The sequence below is a fragment of the Parambassis ranga genome, chromosome 19, assembly GCF_900634625.1.
Source record: "Parambassis ranga chromosome 19, fParRan2.1, whole genome shotgun sequence".
NCBI classification, from domain to species: Eukaryota; Metazoa; Chordata; class Actinopteri; family Ambassidae; genus Parambassis; species Parambassis ranga.
In genome coordinates, this window is record NC_041039.1 from 23,527,681 (window position 1) to 23,539,745 (window position 12,065).

The 12,065-nt window shown below is 47.3% G+C and overlaps 1 protein-coding gene across 2 annotated transcripts in view; it reads right to left on the bottom strand.

Moving 5' to 3' along the window:
* The window catches only part of wwp2 (WW domain containing E3 ubiquitin protein ligase 2), a 33,141-nt gene that overhangs the window by 9,245 nt on the left and 11,831 nt on the right, over window positions 1-12,065 (bottom strand). For both annotated transcript variants that reach the window (XM_028430662.1, XM_028430661.1), the window contains exons 7-11: window positions 10,476-10,639; window positions 9,748-10,000; window positions 9,142-9,231; window positions 5,676-5,850; window positions 139-193 (exon numbers count right to left, since the gene is read on the bottom strand). In XM_028430662.1, coding sequence (XP_028286463.1) covers window positions 139-193; window positions 5,676-5,850; window positions 9,142-9,231; window positions 9,748-10,000; window positions 10,476-10,639 — 737 coding nt within the window. The remainder of the gene's footprint in view (window positions 1-138; window positions 194-5,675; window positions 5,851-9,141; window positions 9,232-9,747; window positions 10,001-10,475; window positions 10,640-12,065) is intronic.

Here is a 12,065-nt window from a genome sequence, read left to right on the forward strand (position 1 = left end):
ACACGCTTCAGCCGCACAGCTGCCTGCAGGAACACACAGCCCACGGAGACTATCAGTCTAACTAGCACTTCTCAGTGTGTGTGTGTGTGTGTGTGTGTGTGTGTGTGTGTGTGTGTGTGTGTGAGGTTTTAAACTTACCCCATCCTGGAGGCAGCGGGCCGAGCGGGTCATTTTCTGCCGGAGCACCAGACGGCTGAAAACAGAGAGACAACACAAATCCTGTTAGGACACCTTTGTGGCTCTGTCCCCTCTGCTCGGCCTCGTCTCTGCGTCTGTCCTCTTCTGTCTCTTTGTCACCGCCGACATGTCAAAGTGTGCGATAAAAAACACAAAACACACAAAGCAGAAAAACGAGAGGAAAACAAAACTGCTCCAGGCTGCGAGGATTCAGCGGGAGGATACCTGCGGCGAGGTGAGGACGGAGTGTGTGTGTGTATATATATATATATATATATATATATATATGTGTGTGTGTGTATAAGTTTGTTTGTGTGTGTGTGTGGCTCCTCTCTGCTGCAGCAGTGAGGGTCGACTGAGGGAGCTGGCTGCCCGGCGGCTCGTATGCCTTCCAAAAACTACACGCTCGGTAGGAGGATAAAACAACAACGCTGTTCCAATGAGCTCACTGGCTGGATGCAAGCCCCACCCCCTCCGACGGTTTCCCGCTCACCTCCTCAAATACACCCAACCATCTCCTCCTCCTCCCCCTCCTCCACCCTGAGGTCCTCCTCCTTTCTCTTGCTCTGTTCTAGCGCTGCTGTGAAAGTAGGCAGGGAAGTGCGATGTCTGAGGGAACTGAGGGAACATTCATGCTTGTTCCAGACTGAACGCCACCCCCACCCCCACCCTCACCTGCCCCACCCACCCCACCACCCCAACCCACCCCAGGCCTGACAAAAGGCACCTTTATTCACCCTGGGCCTGGAAACCACTGTGGGGTTTACTCAGCCTGCACTCACAGTAAACGGTGTGTGTGTGTGTGTGTGTGTGTCACAGTGTGGAAAGTTTGTCCGTGGCAAACAGGCAGTCAGTGTGTTTGTGTGGACACACACACACACACACACACACATGAATATATATATTAGCATGTGTGGAAAAGTAGCTGAAAAGGTGCTTGTTAGGAATAAACGGCTGCTGTAGATGTTTGTCAAAGGGGCGAGTCACAACTTTAACATCATTACCTGTAACAGCGAGCCGAGCACGTGCGGCGCTGTCCCGCACCATCAGTTCCAAACATCCACCATCTACCCAGAAACCTGAGGCGCTCATTAGCTGCAAATCCAAGCTGAAAAAAATCCTGGTGGACCATCAGATGTTTTTTTTTTTTTTTATTAACTAGGACGCCACAAAAGTGTGATGATTACTTCCTGAGCAGTCATAAAGTGGAGAATCATCCACCGAATGCCACTTTAAAAAAATGACTGTGCCCATTTAAAGTCGCTCTGTCATGGAAACTGTGAGGGAGCCGGGATGGAAAGGACTGGGCCTGCTGGAGGAGAGTGGGCACACAGCAGGGTTAAAGGCTGTGTGTGTGTGTGTCCCATCGACAGCCAATCTATGCCCCGGCGCCCCACCCTTCTGGGTTTTCTGTGACTAAAAAAGGTAAAAGGAGAATATAATGATATAAAGACATGATGACTTCATCCTGGCTCTGACCATTCAGCTCCTCTGCAGCTTCCAGACAGAGCGAGGCAAAGAAAAGGGAGACTGAGAAAACAAGGGAGGGAGAGGAAGCGAGGCATGCGGGCACAAACGTGTGAAATAAAGGCTGGCTGTTCTGCATCTGCCATAAAGGCCTGCTTCAGGGCCAGGCGCCACAGGTGAGAACTGGTCGCTTTTAAAAAAGTTATTCATAAAACTTAAAGTTTTCATTTTATAGTGTCAAATCTTTCTGCCGCAAAGTCGACCTGATTTCTACATCTGCAGAGAGCAGCGAGGCAGAACTGTGTTTGAGGCGACACATAACCGGAGGTCAGGGAGTTCACGGGCCGACACACACACACACACACACACACACACACACACACTTATGTCTCATTCAACATGTTTGCATTTACACTTTCAATATAAAGAAAAGCTCTTTCTGCTAATTTAAGGTTCATATTTTAATAATGGTTTAAGGTAGAATCATCACTATTTCTGCTTTCCTACAGTCCCTGAATGCATCACGTGAGGTAACTTTAAAACAAGATCTTTCATTTATAGCACAATATTACGCTCAGATACGGCCTCTTTTATTATCTTTTACTTATATTAATGTTTAACATTAATGAGGCTGATGTGTGTTTGTACTCTGAATACATTTGTTGTTCCTTCACGTGTCAAGATGGAAACACGACGAGCTGCGTTTGAACACAAGTGAGCATGTGTGAGCATTAAACACAGGGCTGATTCAGGTGCTGCTGGTAAGGAGGAAGAGGAGGAGGAGGAGGAGGAGGAGGAGGAGGAAGAGGAGGAGGAGGAGGAGGAGGAGGAGGGGGGAGTGGCAGTACAAACAAATAAAAAAATAAAGAGTTATTTGAAATGAGTCCAGAGAAACAATAAAAAGCTTCTGGTCAGAAAAGTTTGAGATCTGAGAGGAAGAACGACGAGGAAGGAAACTCCCCCCTCTCCCTCTCCCTCTCTCTCTCCCCCTCTCCGGGGTTCCTAATGAGCTGCAATTACTCCACAAACACACGTTTGTACTTGTATGACTTGTGAGGACCGGGTCTTTGTCTTCATTATTGATTAATGTGATAATTATTTTCTAAATGAACTGTTTTGTCAATAAAAAGACAAACATGCTTATTAAAACGCTCCCAGCAGATGTCTTTGATTTACATTAACAACAACAGAGGAAAACAAAAGATGTTTAGTTTGCAGTCGAGCAGGAGAAAAACGTTCACATGTGGGAGGCGGAGCCAGCGCGGCTCGCAGCTCTGACACCGCATCGACGTGATGACTCCATTCTACTTTCAGGAATAAACTAAATAAACAAAACCTGAGCAAAAACAACTGAAATGTTTCTGTGAGGTGTTGGTACTGCAGAAGAGGTCAGAGCGGTGCACATGGTGGTGCTGATGCTGTAGTCATGTGACCGTGCTGTAGCTGGTTTATAGCGTAGCATTAGCTTTTAGCTTCTGGTGATTATATTTAGGCTTCAAACATCATAAAGTGGTGTACATTAGTGAAGATGATCCTGCTGAACTACACCTGAGAGGATCAATAACTTTATTTATTTTCTGTCATATTCCAAAAGACAATGAAGTGGTCCTCATAAAGATAGGTAAATACTGTACACACACACACAGCACCAGTGAACCCAGTCGACAAGTTTATATCTGCAAACTACCGCGGATAATTACTGTAGATGTGTGTGTGAGTGTGTGTGTGTGTGTGTGTGTGTGTGTCAGCATGTGAGCATGTGCCCATTACTGCAGCACGGACCATTTCAGAGGACGACCGGCCCCTTGACCCTCTGTGGTTGTCATGTGCTACAGAAAAGAAATGTGGCACCTGACCTCAACATTACAGGCCTGTGAACACATCTGCTCAAACACACACACACACACTGCACAGTGCAACACACACTCTGTCCATCTAACAACAATCTCAGGAGGTAAAAACTGTGACCAGGACTGAGAGGAGGACCAGCAGAGTGTCAGGAGACCATGTGGCTGCGTCCACAGTAAAACTATGAAGCCCTTTGTGAGTGTGTTTCCTTGTTCACACACACTGGGGCCATAAATAGTCGCTGCTATCAGCACTGTGGGCATTCCAAGACAGAGTAGTGTACTATCAACATGGAGGGCCAGCCTGCCTGCCTCTTGGTTTTTCTCACACACACTCAGAGGGGGGAGGTGTGTGTGTGTGTGTGTGTGTGTGTGTGTGTGTGTGTGGGGTCTCTAAAACCTTCTGTCACTTTGTGGAACATAAAGCGACACTGATGTTTTATTTGTTGAGTTGTTTCCTTCAGAAATCTGACGTCACTGGAAATGTTGACGTGAGTCAGACTCTGCTCGGTCCTCTGCACATTAACAAGCTTTCATACCCCGAATGTAAATATTCACCACATCGCTAAACATAAACATACAACATATTTGTAACTGCTGCACTCTGCTGGTGGTTTTCCACAACAGGAACCGACAGGCCAACAAGGCAGCACCTCATTGTTGGTCCTGCTGTTTTTGAACCAAACCACACTGTGCCCTAAGACCCTGTTCAGGCCGGGTTAGGACCGGGTGTGCGCATGAGTCGTGCCGTTTCTTTTGTTTTGTTTTGTTTTTTCATCCAGAACCAAAGTGTGCTGTTCACATTTAGAACAACCAATTGATGACACAAGTCTGAACAGGGTCTAAGCTGCAGTTCTTCAGGGCCACACAGAAACCCTGAGGAGGGGCTAAACTCAGCAGCACGACTTTCTTCTAGTTCAACTCGAAGGTAACGAAATGACGACACACAACACTATAAAAAAAACTAGAAACCCAGCAGAAGAAAGACACAGACGAGCCCTACAAAGGACAAAAGGCAGAGAGGAAACAGGAGCAGGGATGACGTACAGCTTTCAGTGAACAGCTGATAGTTCCTGCAGTGGAAAACCACCATCTGCTGCGCTGCAGGACACGATCTGACTGTACAAGGCTTCACTGTGATGAGATGGTGCATCTGAAAGTACCTTGAATTTAACATTTCTTCCTGAGCAGCACACAAAGGGAAGAAGGAACCAGTAAAACTGTTCATATTTTTGGCTGTTCTGCCGCTTCTGTGTGTGAACTGCAGGCAGACCTCTGTCAGCTCAATTATCGGTGTCAAAGGAGGAGCTGATGGAAGGACTGAGGAATGATGTGAGAGGGTGAAGGATGGATGGAGACCAACTACGGTAACTAACAAGTGAAGGTGACTCCAAAAACAAAAGAAACAAACAGCCGCAGGGAGACACAGACTGAGCCAGACACACATTTCAGTGAAAAGTGAAGACACACAGCGCAGGGCGGAGCGTTTTTATAGCAGCCTGTAAGAGTTTTAAGGCTGCTTTTACTAATGGTCCATTGAGAATGCTCTGTTGTTTCAGTGCTGTAAGTCTTTACTGTCCGCCTGCTGTCTGACCTTCACTGAGGGGGACGACGAGTGTCAGAGACGCTGCTGGAAAAACACCACAAACACGTCTAGAAAAAAAACACATTTAACCCCGACTACAGACGTGTGCTCACTCTGCTGTGCTGCATGTGTGACTGTCAACAAAAACCAACAACCGTGTTCAGTCCAGCCGCTGAAGCAGAGAGGACTGTCTCTGAAGAAACACAACGCACAAAGCCGAATGCTCTCTGAATGCTGGTCATGTGACTGCTGCTCACATGTGAGTCCATCATGGCTTTGGAGGATTTTTGGTAAAGTGATATTATTGGCTTCAACCAAATCAAATTTATCATGTCTGCATGTTTCCATTTTAAATTCCCAAAAAAACAAAGAGTTCACTTCAACAAGATTCAGTAAGTCCTGTCCTCCTCGGCAACCAGCAGGAAGCCATGATGGAGTCACATGTGAGGAGCAGTCACATGACCAACATTCAGAGAGTCTCTGTCTGAATTCTGATGGGTTTTAAAGCAGTGTTTTACTGTAATGATACTTGTGCTGCAGAATGTATGAATGTGTAGTGTGGTGAGTTAGGCATGTTAACCCGTTCAGGTCTGGAGTACCTGGTAGAGGAAGCGCTGGCTGAACTGGTGCATGGCGCCCTGCAGCTGGCTGCGCTGGCTCTGCCACTGCTGGTAGTTGCGCACAGACTCGGCCGTGGGCCTCTGCCATGTGGTGGTTCTTGTGTTGTGGTCCACATAGTAGAACCGACCGCGCTGGTCCACTCGCTTCTCCCAGCTGGACGGGTGGGGGGACAAAGAGGAGGGGACGGGTGAGACGGGCTGTCAACAACATCTTTATTAAAGCACATGAAGAGTGGGCGGCCTCACCAAAACGCTGCTGATAGTAACAGGACGGATTTATAAGGCCCAGGAAAAAGAAACAGGAAGGAAAACATGAGAGGAGGCGGAGAGGGGAGAAAAAAGATGTGAAGATGAAGGAGAGCGAGGACAGAGAGAGGCAGGCTGCTGCTTCTTTTTAAGGACGCACAAATAAAATCTTAAGCCTCAGTGAAATCTTATTTTATCCCAGAACTCTGTTTAAGGGGACAGAATAAAGCTGGTGTCACCCTGTTATCGGCGCCAGGCTTTAAGCTTAATGCCAGCGCTCACTCACACTGGCGAGGGAAAACAATGGGAGACGCCGGACTCTGACTGACAATAACCATGAGCCGCCGTGTGTGTCTGTGTGTCAGAGGCATTACTCAGAGGTTTATGTTAGCCTATTCTTTTCTTCCCCTGAGGAGGTGGTGGTGGTGGTGGTGGTGGGGTAGACGGTCTGGATGTGGAGCTGAGATACTGACGGTCCCTGGAAACACAAACACACACACACAGACCAGTTCTCTGGCCTCACCAGGACTGAGTGCTGCTATTCTCATATCTCTGACTCAACCGCTACAGAATCTGGAAGAGAAAACAGCAGCGATGTCGTGTGCTAACAAAAACACGCACACACACACACACACACAGACAGACATGACTGCACTTCCACTGTTGCTTACTTCACATTTTTTAGACCTTTCAGAACAAACTGTAGCGTTGTTTCCGTCAAAGACCTTGGAGGCTGAACCACACCATTTCCTGTTTGTCACGATGCGCTGCTCTTCTGCGTGCCTAGCAACTTGATATTAACAATAACTAAACGTGCTCTTCGGCTATGAGAGCTCAGATTGTGGACTCCCAGCATCACTGGTGCTATGAATCCTGGGACATGTCACACTGAGTGACACTCTCCAACATTGTTATGAAACTTTTTGAGTTTCATCGGCTGATATTTTACAGTTTAAACTGATGACTGCGGCTCTCGCTGTGTTCCATTCGAATAGATTCACTTTTGTTGCACCAAAGCTCTTACTAGCTAACCAGTTAGCATCCTCAGAGGATCCTCATCAAGGGATCACTCACAGGTGTGGACAAATCAACAGACTGCCCCACTTAAATTGCTGCATTTGATCACTGTTTCAAAGCGAAGCTGCTATTGTAACAACTTTTCCCTGGTAGTAATGAACGGGGTTCTATGGAGCCGGAGAACAGAGGGAACCACACGTGTACATGATCATAGCGAAGCTCACAAACAACAACAGCTGAATAACAATTGTGTTGTGGTCAGGCTCGGCTACATGACGCGGCTCGCCGGGAGCTGCGAGGTTTCAGTATCTTGCTCAAGGACACCTCAGCAGCAGCGTGGATGATTACAAACACAGGGAGGTATTTGGTTGAGGGAGCGTCTCTCTGACCACGGTGCCTCTCAGCTTCCTTTAAAGGCAGGAAAAACACTGGGCCCTCTGATATTAGCACTAGCTAGTTATTTACTGGAGCCGGGGAAAATCCCAGAGCCCACAGCGCCCTGTCTGACAGTCTCTACTTAGTTCTGCTATCTTTTGTACCAGTCATGTCATTAACCATCTGCTGCCCTGTCACCATGAACATGAATAATTTTTATCTGGTTAAATAAAGATTGAAGGAGAAGAAGGCAGCACAGCCTGGATCCTTTGGACTGTCCACTCATCACCATGATGTCCAACAGGAAACACTTGGAGCAGCCATCTTCTACCTCCTCATGTGTTCATTAAACTGAGGAAGCTGAGCTGCAGGTCAGACAGATGCTCTCTGAAAGTTGGTCATGTGACTGCTGCTCACATGTGACTCCATCATGGCTTCCTGCTGAATCCTTTTAGTGCAAATGGTTTATTTTTGGAGATTTAATAATTGCAGCACAGACAGAAGCTGCCATGACAGAACTAAAACTTCTGCGTGGTGCATTCAGGAACCATTTTTAGATGTTTCTGTCACACGTTCGGCTTTCACAGCTGTTCCAGTTTTACAGTTTAAGCGCTATTGTTTAACTTTCTGTAAATATGAACCATAAAGAGGACACGTGAGAGTGTGGTGGAGAAGCTTTGTGCAAGGCTGCATCTGTTTCAGTTAAAAAGGTCCTACTGAAGACTCAAACAGTGAGTTAGGACCTCGTCCAACTGCTTACAAACACAACAGAGGATCTGATAAAGAGCCCTGTGACTCAGAGGCTCTCCTCACTCAGCCTGTGGATGGCTTTCATTATTCCAGCTTCTAAACCTCGATTGCCCAACAACCATTGCCCTGCCCCGCCCCCCACCCCACCCCCAACCTCTAAACAGTTCCTGGTGTGTACATCTGGAGCGTTAGCCCAGTATTAGCTTGCTAATTGATCCTCTGAAGGGCCACAGCGGCCGGCAGCCAACACAGTGGTGTATGGAAGTACATGTGGCAGTAAGAAAGGACTTTTGTTCTCGGGGCCCCCACGCTCCTGTTCCTTGTGTGGAAAAACTGAGATGGGGGGGAGGGTTTGAAGGGAAAGAGGTGGTGGTGGTGGTGCTGGGGGGTGACCTTTACCTAAAAACAGCCTCTCTGTCTCTCTGTCACACACTCTGAGAATCAATAAATAATCAGTGCAGAGTAGAAATGTCATAAAAAGGCTGAACTCTGGCAGAGAGACTGGGAGAAAACTGTGTTCTCATTACGACGGCTTAGCGCACAAACACTACAATCAAACTGCAGGATGGAGGAGCGGTTACAGCGCAGTGTGTGTAGTAACGCCAGGGAACATAAAACACACTCTTAAAATGAAAAAACAAGAAGCCTTGGTCTGGCAGCAGCGAAGCTTCGGGGTGAACTCATTTATCTGCACAGTTCCAATCTGACGGACGGCGGCGGATCATTTTGATCCCTCACCCCTTCAGAGGTGGTCCTGCTCTCTCTGCTGATGTCATTCACCTGGATCTTCTACACTATGAACCTCAGCTACGTGTTCACTGAAACACCTGTGTGATTTTTATTGTTGCTGAAACCTTGAGTCTAAACTCATCTTCATCTTAGCAAAGTCGCCGCAGCCAAAGAACCAAAGACAAGTTAGGAAACAGGACCTTCACAGGCTGTTTTTAAAGCTTAATGTTCACCCTGTTTAACCTTAACTACTGTCAGACCAGCAAAGCATCCACACACACACACACACACACACACACACAAACATATGGAAGTGTGACGGGCGTACCCTGGTGGCAGTGGTCTCTCCCAGGTTGTGGTTTTGGTGTTGTGGTCCACGTAGTACACTCTGCCATGAGGCAACACCCTCTGCTCCCAGCTACACAGACACAGACACACACATTTACACTGAGTACTTACAAAAACGGTTGTTTTCTTATTAATAAAAGGAAGATTCTTAATATTATGACAGGAAGTGTCCCACAGCGCCTGCCCTGCATGTGATGTCTGCTCACTGATAATGCCTCTTTAGACAGATCTGGTCACACTGATGTGTTTTTTCATGTCAATAAATCTGACTGTAAACAGAGTAAATGGACACTATCTTACAGAACACGTTAAATATGAACTACAAAGCTGGCAGCAATTCAATTAAAACATTAGGAAGCAGTGAGTCAAGCACTTCAGAGCTGTGAGAACAAGGCTGCATTTTATCACCGAACGTAAAGGAAATGAAAACTTTTACTGTGGGTGGATTCTCGTCTTCTCTTCTAATCAAATATCCATTTATGTCCTCGTCTGCTTACATCACTGTCAATGTTTAAATGTCACATTGTTGTGTGTCTAAAGTGTCTCCTAATATTCAGGCTGCTGTTGTGATGTAGGCGACCCTCACCCTGCCGGGAGCAGGTCGGTGGCGGGCTCTGCGGTGCTGTTGCCACCCTGCTCCGTGCTGCCGGCGGCGGTTGTGTTGTTGGGGCTGGGCTCCGCCAGCGTAGCCGCACCCAGAGCGTCCTGACCCAGAGAGGGGCTGCTGCCATTGCTGCTGGCGGCGGGAGATCGGCCCGAAGGAGAGGACGGTGGAGGCGTTTGACGGGCCACGCCCCCACGACTGCTCTCCAGCCCGTTGGACGTCAACTCGACTTTGTCTGAGAGGAGACAGACGGCAGAGATAGACAGATGACTCGCTGTGTTGTTACAGCTCCACTGATATTACATTTTGGGGCTGAATTTTGATTTGGTGAGGTTTTTAAAAATTAACAGTTCTTTAAGACGAAGAAGAATAATGGCTCATAATTATGACTTGATTTACAGCAGGACACCCTTTGACTTAGTGTGCTGTGTCTTTGTTATTTCCTAAACAGACACACATGAGTAGGGCTGGGCAATTAACGAAAATATATCGAAACAACAAGTTTAAGTCACGTGAGAGGGTCTGCGTCCACTCAAAGCGAAGCCATGAGCGAAGCTGACATTGAGCATATTTAACTACCCCCCCCCCAAAAAAAGTAATAATCGTTCATTAATCGAGGAGAAAGCTTCAATTAATCATGATATTGATTTTAAGTAATATCGCCCAGCCCTACACATGTGGGAGCAGACAGACACACAGGTGCTTCATACCTGCACTGCTTCCAGGACTGCCGTGACCCTTAGAGGACCGGCGACGACCGGACGAGGCCGGCCCAGGGATCTGCTCCTCACTCAGCTCCCCGTTAGTCAGAGAGCTCCCTCTGGAGCCCCCCGGGGACTCGCTCTGGGACCCCCCCACGGAGTGCCTGTTGGTCCTGCAAACAGAGCGAGAAGAAAACAATGGAGGTCAGACGAGGGGAAAATGAAAGAAAACAGGAGACGAGGAGGCCAGAGGACAGAACTTTTATATCTGCTCTTACTGGTGAACTCGTTCTTCGACCGCATCTTATGGACGCTTCCTTTGTGTTGACGGCTTGTAATCAGATCTCATTGTTGTTCCTGACTCAGGGGGAACCGGCCGGCCTGGCCCAGGTACGTGTGCCACAAAAACACACTCAGGAGTGTAAATGTCGGCTCCTTTTCCTCCCTGAACACCCTCATATTTTCCTGACGCTAAATATAACTTTGCTTTTCCGACAAGAATTTTCATAGAAAGAAAAAACTGAAGGAATGCTGAGCCCGGCTTTGACAGTTTAACAGAACCCTGGACTGATGGCTCGGCTGTTTACTCGTCACAATGAGGACAAACCACACTGACACTGTGTGTGTGTGTGTGTTTGAACACAGTATAGAGATGTTGACTACTTCTCCATGACAGCAGCGGTCTGCGCTCTTGGCTGAACTGTGCTTAATGCCCCCCTACAATGTTTAGAGGGAAATACCATCTGACCCCACGCATTCCCCGCAGTAAAGCTTTGAAATGACTGCAGCCTGCTCCACTGTTTATTATCCCGCTACCATTCTAGTCAGTGAGAGCAGCGTCTGAAACCGCACTCGGGGGGGGAATAACATGCTGGCGCTCTGCAGAGCTGCCTCAGCCGACCGTACTGGCAGCGGCTCCCTTCGCTCCATCCTCTTCTATTCTCTCCTCCATTTATTTTGATTACAATTTCGCCTTTGGGTTTATGATTTTCATATAAGTGCTTTGCAAATAGTATTTCACAAAAAAAGGTTACGCAAGTTTATTATTGTGCTATTATTTTATTATAACACCACAGCGTCTGCAGAACTTTTCTGCAGGTTTTTGGAAAGTCTGGGAGCCCGTGCACGCCGGCCCAGGCCTTCTACTTAATTATTTATATAATGTAATGTTACGATGTTCATTAATCTTAATGTTGCTGGAAGGAAAAATATTTCCAATCTAGCTTGAGATTCTCCCCACGTTCCTGAACAAACTCACACGTGTTCAAGGTAATGTCAGCTCATCTTATATCTATTGTTGGGGCCTTAATCAGCCTGAACACAGTGACTTCCACAGAGAGGGAATCACTAGCACTTAATCTTAATTACTGTGTACCCACTGTGTGCTTTATGAAGTGCCTCTGGATAAATACACCCAGGCCGGACAACAGGTGTGGTCGATGTGCTCTCTGAAGGCGTTGTGGGCCTTTCATAACACTGATGAATGCTGCTTGGATCGTCTGGCTTTGAGTCGATTGTCTTTTCACTGGTTGTTGACGGCACATGATTGCAGTTGGGTCAGTGATCAGATCATACTACAGGACTGAGACTGAGGTCTGT